Raw genomic sequence first — 23,327 nt, forward strand, 5'->3', positions numbered from 1 at the left:
CTCAGTGTCTGTGAGATTCTTTCATGTTGTTGATGATATTAGTAATTGTTGCTTTCTGTTTCTGATTATTATTCCACTGTAAAAAACAAAGCAAAACCCACAATATTCATCTTTCTGTTGCTGAGCATTTTCGTTGTTCCCAGTTTGGGACTATTGTAAATAAAGCTGCCAGGAACATTTTGGTAAAAGAACCTTGTGGACACGTTTATATTTCTCTTGTTTAAAAACTTAGAAATGAAATTATTGGATCAGAGGGCTATGTGTTGTTTATTAGAAAGTGCTCAACTTTTACCAAAATTACATTCCCATCAGCAAAATATGAGAGTCCTCATTGTTCTACATCCTTGCTACCATTTATTGTTGTCAGTCTTGTACAATACTTTTTACGATTCAAGTAGATGCGGATTAGTATGCTATTAATGTTTCTAACTTACACTTCTGATAATAAATAATATCGAGTATCATTTCATATGCTTGTGGCAAGTTATCTAGCTGTTATGAAATATCTTCTCAAATCTTTTGCTCATTTTTTTCTACTGGTTTGTTTGTCTTCGTTGTGTTTTAGGATTTCTTTGTATTCTGCATACAAGTGCTTTACAAGATACATGTTTTATGAATATTGCATCAGTTTGTTGCTTGCCTTTTGATTTTTTTTTACTGGTGTCTTTTGGTGAACAGAAAATTTTTAATGTTTATTAAGCCAAGTTTATTCAGTTTTTCCTTTTATGGTTATTGCTTTTATAATTATTCTTTGTATAAGAGCATTTCATCTACAAGGAGATAGTTTTACTTTTCCTTTCTGACATAGGTTTCTATTCTTTTCTTGCTTAATTGACTAGAACCTACAGTAAAATGTTGAATAGAAGTAGTGAGAGTAGACATCCTTGTCTTATTTTTGGTCGTAAGAGGAAAGGCATTTAGCTTTTCACTATGAAGTATGATGTTAGCTCTGGGGCTTTTGTAGATGTCTTTTATTGGGTAAGAATTCCCTTCTACTCCTGGTTTGTTGAGGTTTGTTTTTTTTTTTTTTGCGGTACGCGGGTCTCTCACTGTTGTGGCCTCTCCCGCTGCGGAATACAGGCTCCAGACGCGCAGGCTCAGCGGCCATGGCTCATGGGCCCAGCTGCTCTGCAGCATGTGGGATCCTCCCGGACCGGGGCACGAACCCGTGTCCCCTGCATTGGCAGGCGGACTCTCAACCACTGCGCCACCAGGGAAGCCCCTTGTTGAGTATTTTTATTGGAAAAGGATGTTGGGTTTGGTCAGATACTTTTTCTGTATCAACTGAGATGATTGTGTGGAGTTTTTCCTTTATTCTTTTAATATGGTGTATTAGATTGATTAGTTTTCATATTAAACCACCCTTGTATTCCTGAGAGAAATACCACTTGGTCATGGTGTGTAATCCTTCTATTAAGCTGCTGGATTTGGTTTGCTAGTATTTCGTTGAGGATATTTCTGTCTATGTTCCTAAGGGATATTGATGTGTAGTTTTCTTGTAGTGTCTTTGTTTGACTTTGGTATCAGGGTAATGCGCCTCATAGATTGAGTTGGGAGGTGTTCCTCAATTTTTTGGAAGAATTTGAGAAAGATTGGTGTTACTTCTTCTTTAAACATTATGTAAAATTTACCAGTGAAGCCACCTGGTCCTGGACTTTTCTTTGTGGCAAGTATTTTTTTATTATTAATTAAATCTCTTTACTTGTTATGAGTCTTTTTCTGTTTTTTCTTGAGTCATTTTAGTTGTGTCTTCTTAAAAATGTGTCCATTGAATCTAGGTTATCTAATTTGTTGCTGTACAGTTTTTCGTAGTATTTTCTCATAATCCATTTTATTTCTGTGAAGTTGGTATTAATGTCACTTCTTTCATTGATGATTTTAGTAGGGTGAGTTTTCTCTTTTCTTCTTGTCTAGTTCTAAAGATTTGTCAATTTTGTTGCTCTTTTCAAAGAACCAACTTTAGGCTTCATTGTTTTTAAAAAAATTATCTGTTTGATTTATTTTTGTTCTATTTCTTTATTATTTTCTTTCTTCTGCTTGCTTTACATTTAGTTTGCTTTTCTCTTTCTGGTTTTTTAAGCTAGAAGGCTTTTTTATTGATTTGAGGTCTTTTTAAAAATATTAGCCTTCACAGCTATAAGTTGTCCTCTGAGCACTGCTTTTAGGGGCATGCTATGAGTTTTGGTGTGCTGTGTTTTTGTTTTCATTCATTGTGAAGTATTTTCTAATTCCCCTTGTGATTTCTTCTTTGACACAGTGTTTATTTAGGACTTTGTTGTTTAATTTTTGCACATTTGTTAATTTCTCAACTTTCCTTCCTTGTGATTTCTAATTTAATTCCAGTGTGGTTGGAGATCATATACTTGTATGATTTCAGTTATTTTATTTATTTATTTTATAAATTTATTTATTTTATTTATTTTATTTTTGGCTGTGTTGGGTCTTCATTGCTGTGTGCAGGCGTTCTCTAGTTGCGACTGGGGGCTACTCTTCGTTGTGGTGTGTAGGCTTCTCATCGTGGTGGCTTCTCTTGTTGCAGAGCACGGGCTCTAGGCGCGTGGTCTTCAGTAGTTGTAGCATGCAGGCTCTAGATTGCAGGCTCAGTAGTTGTGGCACATGGGCTTAGTTGCTCTGCACCGTGTGAGATCTTCCCAGACCAGGGCTGGAACCCATGTCCCCTGCATTGGCAGGTGGATTCTTAACCACTGTGCCACCAGGGAGACCCGATTTCAGTTCTTTTAAAGGTGAGACTTGTTTTGTGTCTTAACATGTAGTCTTTCATGGAGAATATTCCATTTGTAAGTTGAGAAGAATGTGTATTCTGTTGTTGGATGGCGTGTTCTATGTATATGACTCTTAGGTCTCAAGAATCGTTCAGGTCTTCTGTTTCCTTATTGATCTTTTGTCTAGTTATTCTATCCGTTTTTGAAAGTGGAGTATTAAAGCCTCCAACTCTTGTTGAATTGCCTGTTTTTCACTTTGATTGACAATTTTAACTTTATATATTTGGGGACTCTGTTGTTAGGTACGTGTATGTTTATAATTTCCCTCTAAGTGCTGCTTATTACATCCCAGAAATTTTGATGTGCTCTCTTTTTGTTAATTTTCATTACAAAATATTTTGTATTTCCCTTGTGAATTCTTGTTTGACTCATGATTTATTTATAAATTTAAAAAATTTCAAGTATATGGTACTATTTAAGATTTCTTTTGTTTTTGATTTATAATTGTGGTCAAGGAACATACTTTGTAAGATTTTAGTCTTGATGGTCAGTTTCAAAAGTTCATGAGGGCTTGACTGCTCCAGCCCTTTTAGAACTATTAAGTATACCTTTTACAACTCATTATTGGAATGGACTAAAACCCTCTACATTTCAGCCTCCTTCTTTAAATGCTCTTGTCTTTCTTTCCAGTGACTGGTTATTTTTAAGTTCAGAGGACCTTTCTCCTAAGCTTTCCTAAAATCTTCACTCTCCATGAAGAGTGATCTAGCATTTTATATATACACTATGATGTGTATCTATCCTTAACCTGTTAGAGTTTTTGATTCTCATGGGAAGAGGTATCATTTTTATCCTTTTATTACCATACTGGTAGCAGGTGACCAATATTTAAATTTTAATGAGCTGAACCCCTTGGACTGAACTAGCTATATGTGTTTAGTCTTTTAAGACTTACTTTATATGAAGATATTATTTCATAAAATTTTTAAATTTCCATTAAAGATTCTGGGTTTAAGATAGGTTCACCCATAGGTATTTTTGAAAATATTAAAAAAAAATTTTACAGATTTTTAAAGAAATTGAATACAAATAACTTTCTTTTTGAAAAATTACCCCATGCATTTGCTTTATGGGAATTTTCCTTTTTAAGGAGTGCTGTGCTGAAGAACAAAGGAATTAAGACAAAATTTATACACTGTAAATAGAGTTATTTAAGTAAATAATACATACCTTGAGTAAATCCCTTTAGAAGTTAACATTGACTCTTTAGGAGAAAAGGCAGTATTTGTTTTATTTGGGAATGACAGCTTAAAACTGAACACTACTTGGTGATGAAAAACAAATGGTTGTTTGGAAAGATATTTTAGGACTCCTCTGGTGAAGCCTTTGAGGTTGGGACTTTTTTGTTGGAGTAGATTGTGTGTGTGTGTGTGTGTGTGTGTGTAGTTTCTATATGTTAAAAAAGGGAGGGGTCCTAACTTTTTTTCTGTGACTGTTGTGTTGCATTACTAAAGACACGACTTTTTGTTTGTTTGTTTTTTGTTTTTGGCTCTGTTGGGTCTTCATTGCTGCACCGCGGGCTTTCTCTAGTTCCGGTGAGCAGGTGCTACTCTTCGTTGAGGTGCGCAGGCTTCTTGTGGTGGCTTCTCTTGTTGCGGAGCATGGACTCTAGGCGCACGGGCTCTAGAGCGCAGGCTCAGTAGTTGTGGTGCCGGGCTTAGTTGCTCCATGGCGTGTGAAATCTTCCCGGACCAGGGCTCGAACCCATGTCCCCTGCATTGGCAGGCAGATTCTTAACCACTGCGCCACCAGGGAAGCCCAAGACACGACTTCTTAAGCTTCCTAATTTGTCTGCGAAGACCCTACTCTTTGCCAAGAATTTCTTCACCTTTAGGAGTTTAGAGTGCTTAACTGGTTAGACTTTTTTGCTAATGCATTCACTGTTGTGAGTAGTTTTACTCTTCTCTGCACTTTATAGCTTTTCTAATTCCTTCTTCATTTTGAGCGTCAAGATGGTAAGATGAATAATGTATTCATTATACAGGTGAAAAAATATTTAAGTGGCTATAGCTTAGCTATGATTGAAGTAGGATTAGACCTAATTAATATCTCTTAATTATTAGTGTAGTAGTTTTTGTATTCTATTTCACAGATTATAATTCAGGGAATGTTCTCAACTACTTCTAAGTCTTGGGACAATTTTTGCCAGCCATTAATTTTCTCATCAGTGAAATGAGAGAGTTCAAATCGATGGCCTCATATTTTCTGTCTGATGTGAATTTGGTATTTAAAGGGTCATTACAAACAAATGGCCAACAGGCACAGGAAAAGATGCTCAACATCATTAGCCATTAGGAAATGCAAATCAAAGCCACAATGAGATACCACTTCACCCCCACTAAAATGGCTATAATAAAAAAATAAACAAGTAGCAAGTGTTGGTGAGGATACGGAAAAAGTGAAAACCTTGTACATTGCTGGTGGGAATATAAAATGGTGCCGCTGCTGTGGAAAACAGCAGTTCCTCAGTATGTTAAACATAAAATCACCACATGAACCAGCAATTCCACTCCTGGTTACATACCCAATAAAACTCAAAACAGGTGGTCAAAAAGAAACTTGTACATGAATGTTCACTCCAGCACTATTCACACTTAACCAAAAGGTAGAAACAACACAGATGTCCATCAGTAGATGAATGGATAAACAAAATGTAGTCTTACCCATTCAATGGAACATTACTCAGCCGTAAATGGGAATAATGTACTGATACATGCTACAACATGGATGAACCTTGAAAACATTATCCTAAGTGAAAGAAACAGTTATACAGGACCATATATTGTGTGATTCCACTTACATGAAGTGTCCAGAATTGGGAAATCCATAGAGACAGAAAAGAGATTAGTGGTTGCTTAGGGCTAAGGGCAGGGGGAAATGGGGATTGACTGCCAATAGGTATGGGGTCTCCTCTGGGGGTGATTGAAAATGTTCTGAAAATAGATAATGGTATGGTTGGACAACACCGCAAATTAATAAATGTCACTGAATTGAACACTTAAAAAAAAGATCATTACATATGGTAACATCAAATACCACAGAATGATCCAGTCATTCTTGTTATATTGATACTTGTATACTTGTTGATATTTAGAATTGTGCTCATGGAATTAATTCATTCATTGACTAAGGGTTTTTTCCACTACATTGTAAGCTCCAGAGGGTAAAAACCTTCTCTGTCTTGTTTTACTAGGCACTTACCTAGCCCAGTGCCTAGAATGTGGTAAGTGCCCAATAAATACTTGTTGAATGAATGAATGAGTGATTAAATGAATGATAAGGTCAGCATGGGTGGAGGCAGCATAGTGCTCTGGAAGGAACATGCACGCTCTATTAGATCATAGGATATAATATTTCAGAAGTTGTGAGAAGGTTATTTGGGAGAATGTAATAAAATTCAAAGCACTACACGTTTCAATTAAAAGGTTAGTTTCTTGGGAATTCCCTGGTAGCCCAATGGTTAGGACTCCGCACTCTCGCTGCTGAGGGCCTGGGTTCAACCCCTGGTTGGGGAACTAAGATCCCGCAAGTCATGTGTGGTATGGCCAAAATAAATAAATAAATAAAATGTCAGTTTCTTATTTCAATCCCTTATAGACCTGGACTTCTTTTTAATCAAGATATTTTTATTATATAAGCTGGGCACATATGGGTATGCTAGGTTTAATTTTAATAACCTGTATTATTTTTCTCTTATAGTTTTACATGTGGCACCCATAAAAGATGAGGCTGAGAACACGGAAAGCTTCTCAGCAATCAAATCAAATCCAAACACAACGCACTGCCAGAGCAAAGAGGAAATATTCAGAGGTTGATGATAGCCTGCCTTCAGGAGGAGAAAAACCACCGAAGAATGAAACTGGCTTGTTGTCTTCAATTAAAAAATTCATTAAAGGAAGCACACCCAAAGTAATGGTTTTACCTTTTAATTATATCATTAAAAATGAAGTTTAGGTTGTTTTCTTTAAGCATGTAAAGATGAGAAATCTAATATTGCTAGAGCCCTATTTAAGGGAATGTGTCTACATTTTGGTGTTAAGAGTATTGACATGTAAAATATTTAATGGTTGGTCAAGAAAACATTATTTATTCTACTTAACTGATCCACTTAGCCTTCTGTTTTCTCAACTTAGAATTATGGGAAGTAAAATAAATTTTTTCTTATTTACTTGAATTATTTCTTTTACTTCCATTTTTTTTCATTTCAAAGATAAGTTAAAGTTTCTTGTTAATATTAATACATTGTCTAATTAGGGAGATGATTTATCTATCTGAATTCTAACATTTGTACAATGAAAATGTATTATTCATTGATGAGAAAACAAAAGTTATTAAAGAAAGAATGGGGAATTCCCTGGCGGTCCAGTGATTAGGACTTGGCACTTTCACTGCCATGGGCCCAGGTTCAATCCCTGGTCGGGGTACTAAGATCCCGCAAGCCATGTGGCACAGCCAAAAAAAAGGAAAGAAAGAAAGAATGGACACTGCCCAGGAGTCATATGCTCTAGATTCATACTTCATACTCTGGACCAACTTAAATGATCTGAGGAAAGGCATTTGCCCCTCTTAGCCTCAGGAAGACAGTAAAATGGGACTAATACTAACTGCTTTGTCTGCCTCAGAGTTGTTTTCAGATTGGATGGCAAACAAGTGGAAAAGCATTTTGAGAAATTTTAATGCATTAATGATAATGTTATTATCATTCATTGTATGTAGATTTTGTTATCACTGTTGCCTACTCATGTTCTTTCTTGGGATTATTATATATATGATAAATTTCTTATTATAATATAAGTTTGTCACTTTGATAAGTAGAAAAATAAATCAATGTGACGGTTTATTCATAGTGATAGATTTTTGTCATCATAGAACTAAAAAAGCCTAGTTACTGTGAACCATTGGCCAAGATTTAGAAGTATTCTGTGTTAGAATTTTCTTTTTCGTTTTGGTGGTTTTATTTTGTTTTTCTAATAATATAAGTAAAATTTCTTTTGTTAATTTTAAATGTAATTTTTAAGTTTCTTTGAGTTAATTTACATGAGCCTAGAAGTATTCTAGTATTATTGTATAACAATGATAAAATTCCTTCCAGAAACATAAATTCCTGAATCTTTAAATTCCGTATGGGTTATCATTAGCCCCTGTTGATGAGAACATCACTGTATGTCAGTTCATTCTCTGAACACTTCTAAATGTTGTAGAGTTCTTCCTTATCTTGAAGAAAATATACCTACCCTTTACTTTTTCTTTTTTTTTTCTGGTATGCGGGCCTCTCACCGCTGTGGCCTCTCCCGTTGCCGAGCACAGGCTCCGGACGCGCAGGCTCAGCGGCCATGGCTCACGGGCCCAGCCGCTCCGCGGCACGTGGGATCTTCCCGGACCGGGGCATGAACCCGTGTCCCCTGCATCGGCAGGTGGACTCTCAACCACTGCGCCACCAGGGAAGCCCATACCCTTTACTTTTTCATAGGTTCTTTTTCTTCATGTGCAAGTACAAACCCTCAGTCACTGTCCTGGCTAAATATTTCTAGTTTTCATTATATGACATATATGATATAGATCACCACCTTGGTCACCCTTTTCTGTTGTTCATGAAAGGTAACAACCAGAAGCGAACATTGGTTTTTCCTATGTCTTTTGACTTCTGTTCATATTTATTTCCGTTGATTTGGACATACTTCTACTAATGTGGCATTATATTATATTATATCATATATCATGTCATGCTTTCTTTTTTCTCCTTTAGTAGTTTTAGATCTTCTTTGTTGGTCAGCAGATTTTTGCCCATGTCAATTAAAACACTCAGGGTTTTTCTATAGTAATTGTTGTCAATTATTTAACAATATGCACTACTGCCTTTCCAATAAGTGACAATGCTGGGATTTAACCCAGGTACAATTTGACTCTGAAATCTGTGCTCTTTTTCCTATACCATTCTGTCTCAAAGCAGCTAGATAATATCTTTATAGCATCACCTGTCTTGTGTAAGGATTGAAAACTTTCTTGATGAAAGTAAATAAGAATTGAGTCTTTCTATGCTGCTGATTTTGTCATTTATTTATATTCTATCATCAGCTCAAAGCTTGAGGCTTATTCTTCTTCTAGGAAATTTTTTTTTCCCTAGTACTTTTTGCATGTATCATCATCCTCTGTCTTCAGTCTTTCTGAGTGGATGATAGACTGCTTCTCTTATTTCTACAAGTGTCCTTTTAAAATCCAAGTTAGCTAGATAACTCCCTATGCAGCCACTGGTTTCTTTGGTACCTTTCCTTTCTCTTCTTTTGGACTTTTAAAGTTATGTGGTTAGAATTGAACTTTATAGACAAGTCTTCTTGCTTTCTCTTTGAGTTGTCTTTCTTCTAAGGTGTCTGACATTGCTCTCATGCCTGTCTTATGAGTCTGGCTTTTTGAAACTTGGTCTCTGCATATGGGCCAACTCTTTTGCTCTTCTTTACTGTATGATTTCCAGTTTGAATGGCTGCTGGTATTCTTGCCAGTTTACTCTCACTGACCTATTTTTATTTTCCTTATAAGTTTTAATCTGTATTCTAGTCCTAACTTGGCATAAATTAGCCATGAGAGTATTTAGATAATTTAAACATATGTTGTTCATCTAAGAGGTGTGTATTAGTTTACTAGGGTACGTAATAGTCTGCCATAACAAAATATCACAGATTGGGTAGCTTAAACAACAGAAATTTATTTTCTCACAGTTCTGGCAGTTTGAAATCTAAGATGAGGTGTTGCCAGGTTGGTTTTTTCTGAGGCTTTGCTCCTTGACTTCAGATGGTCACTTTCTTGCCGTGGCGTCATATGGTTGCCACTTGGTGTATGTGTTGTCTGTTTTGTAATCTCTTCTTGTAAGGACACTAGTCATATTTGGATTAGGGCCCATCCTAATGATCCCACTTTAATTACTTCTTTAAAGGCCCTGTCTCCAAGTATGACTACATTTTCAGGCTTTTGGGGTTAGAGCTCCAACATAGGAATTTAGGGGACACAACTCAGACTGTAATAGAATGAATGAAATCTCTCATGTCTTTCAGATCTAGATTTTATGATTCAAGGATCTACCACTTCTCTCATTTCAGAATTATGTAATTGTCAGTAAGAGTACTCAGGAAGTGTTCATACTCAGTCTTTCTGCTTTTAGCATGATGAGATTCCTAATATATATTTGAAGTGAAAGAAGACCTCACAACTAAAATGTATTTGCTTTGTACCAGTGATCTCTCTATTCCTTTCTAAATAGGTGGTTTCTAGAGTTTTCCCATAACAAAATGGTCTTTTTCTCTGTTACCTAAATACTGTTACACTGTCATAGTTAGGAGTCATCAGTTTCCTGTTACATAAATCAGTGTTTTTAGATCTTTTAACTATGATCCACAGAAAGAAATAACATCTTATATACTACATTCATACATATGAAACAAAACTCACCCTTAACATACTTGATGTGTTCTGATTTTTCTTTTCTATGCTGTTGTTTCTTATTCTCCTTTTAAAGGTGATTTTCATGTTTTAAGTTGATTTTATGATCCACTGATGGGTTGTGCTCCTTAGTGTGAAAAACATGATTAGATGAAAACTTTGTTCTCTTTAACCTTTGTATTACTAAGCTTCATAGTTATATTTGGGAATTTTCTTCCTTCCAGAGTTAAATCTCATTTGTTTGTGTAAAAGAACGTCTTTCTAGATGAGTTCTTTAACAACTAGATTAATTTACCGTCTATTTTTATTTTTAATTAACTTATTTATTTTTGGCCACATTGGGTCTTTGTTGCTGCACAAGGACTTTCCCTAGTTGCAGCGAGCAGAGGCTACTCTTCATTGTGGTGCGTGGGCTTCTCATTGTGGTGGCTTCTCTTGTTGCAGAGCACGGGCTCTAGGTGTGTGGGCTTCAGTGGTTGTGGCTCGTGGGCTCTAGAGCACAGGCTTAGTAGTTGTGGAGCACGGGCCTAGCTGCTCTGCTGCATGTGGGACCCTCCCAGACCAGGGCTCGAACCTGTGTCTCCTGCATTGGCAGGTGGATTCCCAACCACTGCACCACCAGGGAAGTCCCCTTGCATGTAAATTTTAGAATTAGCTTGTCTGTTTCTCCAGAAAAGCCTACTAGAATTATAATAGAGATTGTATCACATGTAGATCATTTAGTGAGACTGGACATCTTAACAATATTGAGTCTGCCACTTCATGATCGTGATATATCTCTATGTTAATATAGGTGTTCTTAATTTTTTCCTGCTAATATCAAGGTCTTACACACCTTTCATTAGTTTTATTCTTAGACATTTGATGTTTTACAATGCTGTTTTAAATGATGTAATACATTAAAGTTTTTACTTTCTGTTTGTTGCTAATATATATAAATATAATTTATTTTTCTATATTGACCAGGTACTATGTGAAATTGCTAGATTCACTTAATCATTCTGTTCTTTAAGATTTCATAGTGTTTTATACATACATAATCATATACCAGATAACCATAATTTTCTTGTTCTTTTCTGATTTTTAGGCCTTTTATTTCTTTTTCTTCATTTATTGCATTGGTTAGGACCTCTAGTACATTGTTTAGTAGAAGTGGTGAGAGCAAACACTTGTTACTGATCTTAGGGGAAGAGAGTTTGTTTACATTAGGTATGATGTTAGCTAAATGTTTTCCGTAGTTATCTTTTATCAGTTTGAGGAAGTTCCCTTCTGTTCCTAGTTTGCTATAAGATTTTATTATGTTGTTGAGTTTTATCAAAGACTTTTCTGTATCTATTGAGATATTCTTCAGATTTTCCTCTTTTAATGTGGAGTAGAACATAAATTTTTTTGAATGGAAAACCAAACTTGTATGGCTGGATTTGATTTGCTGCTGGGTTTGTTTTTAAGGATTTTTACATCTGTGTTCATGAGGGTTTTGGTCTGTAGTTTTGATTTGTAATGCTTTAAGATTTTGGGATCAGGATTATTCTGGTATCATAAAACAAGTCAAGAACTGTTCCTCTGCTGCTTTTTTTTTTCTAAAAGAACTTGTGTTGACTAAGTATTATCTCATCCTTAAATTATGAGTAGAATGCAGTGATGAATTCTGGAGAGGGATTTCTGGAATGTGACTGGGATTTCTTTATGGAATAGCTTTTATTATAAATTTGATTTCTTTAATATATATGGGGTTGTTTAGCTTTTCTATTTCTTCTTCAGTTTTGGTCATGTGTTTTCCAAGGAATTTGTCTGTTCATCAAAGTTGTCAAATTTTTAGGTGTAAAGTCTTTGCAGTATTTCTGCATTAACCTAATAATGTCTGCAGGATCTGTAATGATATGTTCCTCTTTTCACTCCTGATGTGAATAATTTATGATTTATCTTTGTTTTGATCCGTTTTGCTCCTAGAGCTTTATCAGTTTCATTACTTTTTCAAAGAACCAACATCTGTCTTTGTTCATTTTCTCTTTTCTTTCCAGTGTCTGTTTAATTGATTTCTACTTTTTATTTTTACTATTTTCTACTTTATCTGATTTACTTCTACTTTTCTAACTCATAGAAGTGGGAGCTTAGAATAGGAATTAGTAAACTTCTCCTGTGAATATTTCAGATAAGTGATACTTAAGGCTTTGCAGACTATATTGTCTGTAATTGCAGTTACTACACAACTCTTCCATTGTAGACAGTACATAAATGAATGAGCATGACTTTGTATACTGATATTTGATTTTCGTCATAATTTTCGTGAGTCATAAAATATTATCGTTCTTTTCTTTCCCCCCCCCCCCAACCATTTAAAAATATAAGAACTACTCTTGGTTTGCTGGCCATACAAAAACAATGTGCTGGACTTGGCGTTTGGACTGTAGCTTGCCAGCCCCTTGCTTAGGTCATTAATACTACACCTTAATTTTTTTCTAAGTCAAGTATTTAAAGCTATGATTTTCAAAGTACTGCTTTCCCGCACATTCTGATTTTATATGTGTGTGTGTGTGTGTGTGTGTGTGTGTGTGTGTGTGTGTGTTTGGGGGGGGGCCGTGTCATGCGGTGCATCTTAGTTCCCCGACCAGGGTTCAAACCCGAGCACCCTGCATTGGGAACACGGAATCCTAACCACTGGACCGCCAGGGAAGTCCTCTGACTATATTTTTGTTACCTTATTTGTGATTTATTCTTTGACCCATAGATTATGTAGAAATGTGTTATTTAATTTCCAGATCAGATATTTGGGCATTTCTTAGATATCTTCTAATTGTTTATTTCTAATCTAATATTATTGTTATCCAAGAATATACTCTGTATGATTTCATTTCTTTGGTGTCTTGATATTTTGTAGCATATAGACTATTTTGGTGAATGTCTTATGTATTTGAAAAAATATGCATATTCTGGAATTGGTTAGTGCAGTTCTATAAATATCAGGTCAAGTTAGTTGATAATACTCCAGTTTTCTGTGTCTTATTTTAAATCTCCAACTCTTAATTGTGAATTTGTCTACCTTGTCTTTCAGTTCTGTCAGTTTTGCTACATGTGTTTCAAAGCTCTGTTAGGTGCATACACATTTATGATTGTTGGTTGTAAATTGTTCTTGTTACCACTGTGAAATGTCCCTCATTATCTCTAGTAATATTATTTGCCTTGAGGTTTACTTGGCCTAATATTAATAAAGCCCTACAGTTTTCTTGCTTACCATTTGCATGATACACCTTTTTCCACCGTGTATTTATATTTAAATTGGCATGGTTAGTCTGTTTACATTTAATGTAGTTATTAATATGGTTGAGTTTAAAGTCTCCCATCTTGTTATTTATTCTGTGTTTATCCCATTTATTATTTGTTACTCTGTTCTTATCCTGCCTTCTTTTTGATGAACTAGTTATCTTTTAGAATTCCACTTTTTCTCCTATGTTGACTTTTTAAAAATTAACTTTATGGGGTATAATGAAACACAATAAGACACACTGATTTAAAGTATATGTTTTCATGAATTTTAACAGAATTGTACACCCATGACCAAAAAGTACCCTTGGAGTTTTTGCAGTCTCACAGCATCACCCTAAACACCATTGATTTGCTTTCTATCATTATAGATTGTATAAATCTTTTCTAGAGTGACCTATGAATATAACATGTCTTGCTTCCTTCACTCAACATAAAGTTTTTGGATTCATCTATGTTACTGCATGTATCCGTAACTTATCCCCTCCCTCTCCTGTACTCCAAGTAGTATTCTGTTGTATGAGTATACCACATGTCATAATTTGTTATCCACTTGGATTATTTCTGGTTTTTGGCTATCATGAATGAAGTTGCTATGACTATTTCGGTCTTGAATCCATGTGTGGGCATATATTTAGGTTAAACGTGGGTAAATAACTAAGATTGGCATCGCTGGATTATATGATATATGTGTGTTTTTTTATGGTAGCTTTATTGAGATACAATTCACATACCATAAAACTCACCCATTTAAGGTATAAATTCAGTTGCTTCTAGTATATGCACAAAGTTACGCAGACATTACCACAGTCAATTTTAGACCACTTTTATCATTCCCCAAAGAAACTCTGGACCCTTTGGCTCTCACTTGTCAGCTCCACCTTCCAGCTTAAATTTTTTTCTCATTTGTTGGGGGTGACTTTTAAAATCTTCTCTTGTGATTTCATTAGTAGTGCCTCTTGAGCAAGTGGTTCTTAAACCTTTTGAACTTCGGGTCCTTAACCTTCTTATAAATGATTGGAAACCCTAAAGAACATTTGTTTATGTGGGTTATATCTGTCAATATATCTCATTAGATATTAAAACTGAGGAATTTTGAAAATATCAAAATTATAATTCTAAACCCTACATGTTGATACAAATAATATTTTAACTATTTTCTAAAGACAAAAAGGAAATTAGTGGGAAACATGACATTACAGTTTTATAAAGCTCTTTAATCGAAGCTTCATAGAAGGTAGTTTGTTGTCATTGAAGCATATAAAGAAAATTATACATGTATTTAGAAAAGGGAAGAGTATTTTAATATTCTTTGTAGATAATTGCAGATATTATACCAAAACTTGACAAATTGTGTAGTATCTTAAGTTCTTGTTCCAAGATTGAATTTGAGAGCACTACAATGATCTTTTCATTGGTCTGTCTTGCGCTTGGAATGAATCTTTTATCTATATATGATTTTGTAACATCATGCACTGATTATTTGGAAAATATTGGTTCACTGAATTATGTAGATCTTCCACATATGTGTCCACATTGACATAGTTCATTATTTAATACTTAAAAATCACATTTCTGAACAACCCCACTGATCTCAACAGAACAATCTTTAAGTATTGGGAAGCTGTCAGTCTCATGGTGCTTTGTCCAAGTTTTCAAACATCTCAGTTTTTGCTTGAATGCTCAAATTTTATTGCTGGCAGCAAGAAGTATCGGTTTTTCTTGAAGTGACAGGCTTGCTTTGTTCACTTTTCAGAAAATAATCTACTTCAAGTAAAGATAGTTTTCTATCAGAAAAAGTGGTCTAATTCAGCTTACAATTCAGTCACACAAATGTTTTTTCTCAAGACAGTTGTGGAAACACAGTTTGCAGCAGAAACGCTTTGTGTGTACTTCCCATCTTGTCATACAGAATTGAACACATATTTAAGAGTTGAGATTTAATTAATTTTACAGCTTCATCATGGACCTTCCTAAGTAGAGCTGGCTTTTTTTCCCCCATGCGGGTGCATGGCAGTGAAAAATAACTATTGGGTGTCAGTGCCTTGATTTGTGCTAAGGTGGCAGTAGTTATAAACCATTTTTTTTGCACAGTCATTGCAAATTTTGGCACAAGTTATTCTAGGATAAATTGAGATGTAAAAAAATAATTTACCACTTGTGTTTGTTATCATGCATTCACAGTAAAGACAATTTTTGATGATTAGTTGATACTAGTATCAGACAAGTACAGTCAAAACAGAAAGTCCAACCACATTAGTAAGGCTAAAGTACAATTCAACACACCAGATTTTAACTCATTTTCTGTATTTACAGTTAAGTGTTTAATTCAGTGATTTACTTTATCATGAGAAAGTGGAAGTGCCTGTTTCTTTTATTGACTTTTTTTTTTAAACATACACTCATCTGGAAGGTAAGACCTTCCAGATTCATAATTTATATATTTATTTATTTATGGCTGTGTTGGGTCTTTGTTGCTGCACGCGTGTTCTCTCTAGTTGTGGTGAGTGGGGACTACTCTTTGTTGCAGCACAGGGGCTTCTCATTGTGGTGGCTTCTCTTGTTATGGAGCACGGGCTCTACGCACGTGGGCTTCAGTAGTTGTGGCACGTGGGCTCAGTTGTGGCTTGCGGGCTCAGTAGTTGTGGCTTGTGGGCTCTAGAGCACAGGCTCAGTAGTTATGGCGCACAGGCTTAGTTGTTCCACAGCATGTGGGATCTTCCCGGACCAGGTCTTGAACGTGTGTCCCCTGCATTGGCAGGTGGATTCTTATTCACTGCACCACCAGGGAAGTCCCTCTTTTATCGACTTTTATTGAGCAGGCTTCAGCACAAACTACTGTGCAAGAGTTTATAAGTCTCTCATAAGTTATGTACACTTCTTCGAACAATGCAATATGATAACTTTTTAAGATATCTCATTGGGTTTTGTAATTTAAGTTTGAAAAACTATAACTTTTTGGCTTTTAAAGATCTCATCATGTGTACATTTAAAATATTGAGTTTCTGTTTTTAAAACGGAATGATTGTTCTCAAATGCAACTAAATCGGCACCATAATTCTATTTGAATATGTTCTATTGCATAAGACAACTTAATTTTACAGCCAAAGGGACATTAGTTTTATCATATTTTCATTTGTGATTTACAGTTTCGTTCAGTTATTTCTTAGAGTATATTCCCCCCTTTCATGAGTTAGAGAATTCTATGTCGGTTTCTTTTTATCACTTGCAGTAATGGATTGAATTTACAAGTCGCCCAGCTCCAGTTTTCAATCCAACAATCCATTCTTAGTTATAAATTATAAATTTTCTTTTATTTAAAAAGAGTTACTAAATTCTAAAATAACTGTTTTAGGTGAAATTTTAAAAACCAAATTTAATAATATTGCAAAGCAAAACAAGAGTACTCTTACTATGTTTCCGTATATACATAGAGAGAGAGAAAAAAAATAAAACTTTGAGACTTCAGAATAATTTATTGGATCATAATGAGACTGCAGAGATTATAGCAGGTATTAGTGTTGAAGACAGTAAAGGCACAGTAGAAATATTGAACACAAAGATCTTTTGTATTTACTCATAGATTTGCCTTAGTGGTATTCATTCCTTATTGCAAATTTAGGATCCCATCTGGTATTATTTATTTTATGCCTAAAGAACTTCATTTGTTATTTCTTGTGAAGATCAGCTGGAAATGAATTGTTAGCCTTTCTGTCTCAGAATGTTTTTAAAGTGAACAATTTAAAAAATTTATATATTTACTATCTCTTGCCAATTTTTCTTAACAGTTTATATATTCTGAGCCTGTAGCCATTACATACTATCTTTTTTTTTTAATTACAACACGTGGTCTGATAAAGCATGTATGTATGTATGTATGTATGTATGTATGTATTTTTGCTGTGTTGGGTATTCGTTTCTGTGCGAGGGCTTTCTCCAGTTGTGGTGAGCGGGGACCACTCTTCATCGCGGTGCGCGGGCCTCTTACTGTCGCGGCCTCTCCTGTTCCGGAGCACAGGCTCCAGACGCGCAGGCTTGGTAGTTGTGGCTCACAGGCTTAGTTGCTCCACGGCACGTGGGATCCTCCCAGACCAGGGCTCGAACCCGTGTTCCCTGCATTGGCAGGCAGATTCCTAACCACTGCGCCACCAGGGAAGTCCTACATACTATCTTTTAATCTTCATTTATCTTACACAGGTTCTACATGTGTTCTGTATGTTTAATGCTTATCCTCAGTCCTCTAGTTATGATCTGTAGTCATTTTTGTTGTTGAAAGCTCAATTTCTGGTAGATGCCACACAAAGCACTCATGGGCACTATTATCTGAGTTCTGTGCTTAAAAATCAGTTTTACTGAATATGAAATCCTTGTCTCACAGTTTCTCTTCTTGATTTTTTAAAATATTATTCCATTTTCTGCCAGCATAAAAAGCATTGCTTTCACAGTTTGATGGTACTCTAATTTTCCCTATGTAGATAAATGGATTTTGCCTTGTTCTCCAAAGGATTTGTTTCCTTTAAATTCTGTTAAGTTTAGGATCTTGGTAGTTGTTTTTTGGGGTTGATAGTTTTAGTTAAACAGTATAGTCTGGGAATTTCCTGGTGGTCCAGTGGTTAGGACTCCAGACTCACTGCCGAGGGCCCAGGTTCAGTTTCTTGTTGGGGAACTAAGATTGCACAAGCTGCGCAGTGGTTGCAGCCAAAAATAAATAAATAAATAAACTAGTGTACTCTTTCAGTATGTAATTTCAGATATTTTATTTGAGGAAAACTTTCTGATATGCTCTTGTTTTGGCTTCCGTCTCGGCCTACTGTTTTCTGTCTGTTGGATCTTCTTTGTCCATATTCAGTGCTTGACACATTTTGATGTCTTAAAATCCAGCCCCCCTCCCCCATTTTACCTTCTCTTTCTCTTAAAGGCATAATCTATTCTATTTACTCACTTCTATGTCTGTTCTAGTTTAGTCTTTATTTCCAAAATTTTTTTTTCATTTCTAATTATTTTGTTCTGTTACTGAGTTTTTTCTAACTCTGATGTATATGTCATATCACTTTCTTAACTTTTTTTGTCTTTTTTGAAATAAAGGTATAATTTTTGTCTCTTCTCGTGTGCATTTTTTTTTCTTTTTTTTTTTTTTTTTGGCCACGCTGCGCGGCACGTGGGATCTTAGTTCCCCGATCGAATCCACACCCTCTGCAGTGGAAGCGCAGAGTCTTAACCACTGGACCACCAGGAAAGTCCCTCTTATTTCATCTGCTGTCATTAAATTGGCCTGCCATGCTTTCAATTGAATATCTGCCTGTTAGCTATTTGGGGCTTCTCCTGTTCTCAGATGTGTCACATGCCATGTTGCATTCCTTTGCTTTCTTCTGCACTGGTACAGATGGTTACTCCAGTGTTATGAGTGTTGGTTTGTTCTCATCTGCTTGGAGTTTGGGGGAGAAACCTTGTTTCCTGCTTTTGTTGTAAATTGGCTTTTGGGGTTTTGTTGCCTTTTTAGTTCTCTGTATTTTTCCTTTGAGATTCAGAGATTTAAGAATACGACCTTCCCAAGATTTTCCCTTTAAAAGCCTATCTTAAGAGGCAACTTTGAAAAATACAAATTCCAGACAAGACATTGTAGGGTTATTAAATTTTAAAAATGTACAGTAATGTAGAAATCTTGTTTTTCCTAGTTCTTCTTCTAAAAATCATACTATATCCAAAAATGTCCCCAAATTATATACTTGAATGTTTAAGGAAGAGTAGGATTTGGTGACACATTTCAGAATTGGAGCATCATCAGACATTTGAATGCATTATTCTGAAGGGTGGAATTTTATTGTCAATGACTGCAGACCTTGAATCCTGATCTTAACAGCTTCCTCTTTCTCTTTAGAGATATAAGCTCAAGTATTTGAATATATTCTCAATTGACCACAGTATAACCTTTTCTGTTATATGGAGCACCTGCATATTATCAGTTAGCTTATATACTATTGGTAAATAGGGAAGTAGTTTCAGTATAACATGGGTGGGTTTTGGTTTATACGTGATTTTTTTCTAAACTGGACAGGGGGATCCTGAATAATGGGGGTAGAATTTTATACTGCACAGAGTTTTTAATTAAAAGTGGTAAGCTGTGTATGGGGTTCCCTTTCAGAGAGGTACACCCTGGTCTAGCAGGGACTCTTCTTTTCATATGGCAGTTTGCATTTCCTTTTTTGTCCATTTTAGCAGTCTTCCTGGCTTAAAGCTCCACTTCTCAGCTCCCATAAACCCTCGTTTCTACTTCTTTTTTTTTTTTTCGGTACGCAGGCCTTCCAACGCTGCGGCCTCTCCCGCTGCGGAGCACAGACCCCGGACGCACAGGCCCAGTGGCCATGGCTCACGGGCCCAGCCGCTCCACGGCATATGGGATCCTCCCAGACCGGGGCATGAACCCGTGTCCCCTGCATCGGCAGGTGGACTCCCAACCACTGCGCCGCCAGGGAAGCCCCTCTACTTCTTTGCTTCTAATACCTTTATATTAAGCTCTGAGGAAGCATTTCAGCTGCTCTTAGCTGCTTAACTGGGGTGTGCAAGTTATCTCTGGAGGTTCCAATCATTGGTTTTCTTAGTGCTGTGGTTACAGAGTTACAGGGGCATTGGCTGATCTGCCCCAATGTACCCCTCTCTACCCTTCTGGACCCATTTTTTTCCCCATAAGCCTTGTTATTTTTAGGGTTGCAGAGTGCAAAGTTTCCAGGAATGTATGTATGTATTTACATTATACCAGATGTACTAAGAAACTTCAAGAAAATGTTGGAGCTTAGTGTAGTGAGGCTTTACAGCATTGTTTCTGTTCTTGAAGGACTTTATAAAAAGAGCCCCTATAATTCTCCTGTAATAAAGATCCAGTGTTTGGGATTTGAGGCTTCCTATTCATCATTTTTAAATGCAGGGGAATAATAAACAGTAAAAATTTGAGGAATTATGTTGTGTATCACTGAGGCTTTATTTTGTGCTAATGAGATTGTTTTGATGAACCTACCTAAAATTAGAGAAACTGGTGAGTAAATGTAAAATTCTGTATTGGATGATACAGTATTATCTTTTTTCTATTTTGATCCTGGTAGGGAATTGTAATTTGGGCCATTTACAATATCAAGGTTTGTTTCAGAAATAATAATATTCAACTTACAGAAAATGCATAGTAGTATACTGTATTATTATTTGTTGTGGAAAAATCTAATCCTTATCAAAAGATTTTGGGTACTTTCCTTAAAACAGCAAGGAATTATAGGCCAGTATTACAGTAATGGAAGAAGATTGCTCATGTGATGGATGACTCTAGAAAAATTGTACAGATGAGGAAGATGGATGTATAAATGGAGAAAAATCAGGTTATTGCATGGAGTATAATGTTTTAGTTAAGTCCTGATAAACCCATTGTAAGTTGAAAATGTTGTAAGCTGAAAATGCACTTAAGACACTTAACCTACTGGATGGACATCATAGCCTAGCCCAGCCTACCTTAAACATGCTCAGAACACTTACATTAGCTTACAGTTGGGCAAAATCACAAGTGTTGAATGTCTTATGTAATTGATTGAATACTGAAAGCGAAAAACAATAGTTGCATGGATACAGAATGGTTATAAGTGTGTCAGTTATTTACCCTCATGATCAAGTGGCTGACTTTGAGCTGTGGCTCACTGTGGCTCACTGCTGCCGCTGCCCAGCATCACAAGAGTATATAGTACCTGCAAATGGCTAGCCCGAGAAAAGACCAAAATTAAAAATTCTAAGTACAGTTTCTACTGAATACGTATTGCTTTCACATCACTGTAAAGTCAAAAAATCTTTTAAGTCAGACTATGATAAGTCTATATTGCAAAAATAGTGTAAACTGGTCATGTGGATTTGCCCCATATAAGGAAATGAATAGAGAGCTTTGTTAAGGAGTAGACTCCTTAGTGTTAATTTGGACATTTTGAGAATTGACATTAGGTGTGTGGCAGTGGCAGGCCCTATTAATTTTGTGTCATTTTTGGGACTATGTGATAATGCCAGCAAATTCCAGTGGGGTTCGCTCAAGGAAATGACCCCTGTTCTTTTGAGTAATTCTAAAAGTAAGGGAAATTGCTGGAAACTTAGACCACATTGTGAGATTCAGTATTTCAGTAGCATGAAAATTTAATGGACCCTGGGGAAAGAATCTGAATTGTGAGGATGCTGTAATTATATTTGTGTATTGTAATAACGTTAATAAATACTCTTATGACTGTCAGATTTTTTCTGTGTTTTCTTCTACTGTTAGGTATTAATTCTGTTTGTTTCTCCTGGAAATGAAAAAAGAGGAGAAAGCATATTACAACATATTTTATCTTTTTAAAAATCTGGGCTTCCCTGGTGGCGCAGTGGTTGAGAGTCCGCCTGCTGATGCAGGGGACACCGGTCCGGGAGGAACCCACGTGCCGCGGAGCGGCTGCGCCCGTGGGCCATGGCCGTTGGGCCTGCGCGTCCGGAGCCTGTGCTCCGCAGTGGGAGAGGCCACAGCAGTGAGATGCCCGCGTACCGCAAAAAAGAAAAAAAAAATCTGAGCATAGTTGACATACAACATTATATTAGTTTCAGATATATAGCATGATTCAATTTGGTTTTTGGTTGCGCCACACGGTATGTGGAATCTTAGCTCTCCAACCGGGGATTGAACCTGTGCCCCTGCAGTGGAAACGTGGAATCTTAACCACTGGACCGCCGGGGATGTCTGATTCAGTATTTTTATATATTGCAAAATGATTACCACAATAAGTCTAGTTAAAATCTGTCAGCATACGTAGTTACAGAATTCTTTTCTCTGATAACTTTTAAGGTTTACTCTCACAGCAATTTTCATATATGCAATACAGTATTATTAACTGTAGTCACCGTGCTGTACGTTATATCACTGCAACTTATTTATTTTATAACCTTTTGTACCTTTTGACGCCTATTACCCATTTCACTCATCCCCACCTCCCTGCCTCTGGCAACCACCAGTCTGTTCTCTGTATCTGTGAACTTGCTGTTTTTGTTTTTTGTTTGTTTTTGTTTTTTAATTCCACATGTAAGTGAGATCGTATGGTATTTGTCTTTCTCTGTCTGACTTTTTTCACTTAGTGTAATGCCCTTTAGGTTCATCCATGTTGTTGCAAGTGGCAAGAGTTGATTCTTTTTTATGGCTGAATAATATTCCATTGTTTATGTATGTATGTATACGTGTGTGTGTGTTATATGCATATATATATATATATTCACTGCATTATTTACAGTAGCCAAGATATGGAAACAACCATATCTAAGTGTCCATCAATTGATAATGGATAAAATTGGCTATTGTAAATAATGCAGTGAACATGGGGGTACGTGTCATATTTTATCATTTTAAAAGTGTAACCTGTAGGGAATTCCCTGGCGGTTCAGTGGTTAAGACTCGGTGCTTTCACTGCCATGGGTCCGGGTTCAGTCCCTGGTCAGGGAACTAAGATCTCACAAGCTGCGTGGTGTGGCAAAAAAAAAAAAAAGTAACCTGTAAAGCAGAATGACTCTGTTCAATGCATGTTTTTCCCTCTTATATCTTAAGGAAGAGAGAGAAAATCCTTCAAAACGGAGTAGAATTGAACGTGATATAGATAATAATTTGATCACATCAACACCAAGAGCAGGAGAAAAGCCTAACAAACAGATATCTCGAGTAAGACGGAAAAGTCAAGTAAATGGAGGTTTGTTAATGTTTACATATTGCTTTATTAGGTGTAAGCAGAGTTCTCACTTGACATGTTTGTGTTCTGTTTTTAAAAATCTACTTTGAGCAATTTCTGCCTTATTTTTGTAATCTCCTTTGTATTA

At 36.1% G+C, this 23,327-nt stretch overlaps 1 protein-coding gene across 1 annotated transcript in view; it reads left to right on the forward strand.

The window, feature by feature from the left end:
• The window catches only part of CTDSPL2 (CTD small phosphatase like 2), a 67,899-nt gene that overhangs the window by 11,610 nt on the left and 32,962 nt on the right, over positions 1 to 23,327 (forward strand). The window contains exons 2-3 of the mRNA XM_082681971.1: positions 6,483 to 6,692; positions 23,062 to 23,200. Coding sequence (XP_082538097.1) covers positions 6,507 to 6,692; positions 23,062 to 23,200 — 325 coding nt within the window. The 5' untranslated portion in view covers positions 6,483 to 6,506. The remainder of the gene's footprint in view (positions 1 to 6,482; positions 6,693 to 23,061; positions 23,201 to 23,327) is intronic.

This window comes from Grampus griseus (genome assembly GCF_964374135.1).
Source record: "Grampus griseus genome assembly, chromosome: 2".
NCBI lineage: Eukaryota > Metazoa > Chordata > Mammalia > Artiodactyla > Delphinidae > Grampus > Grampus griseus.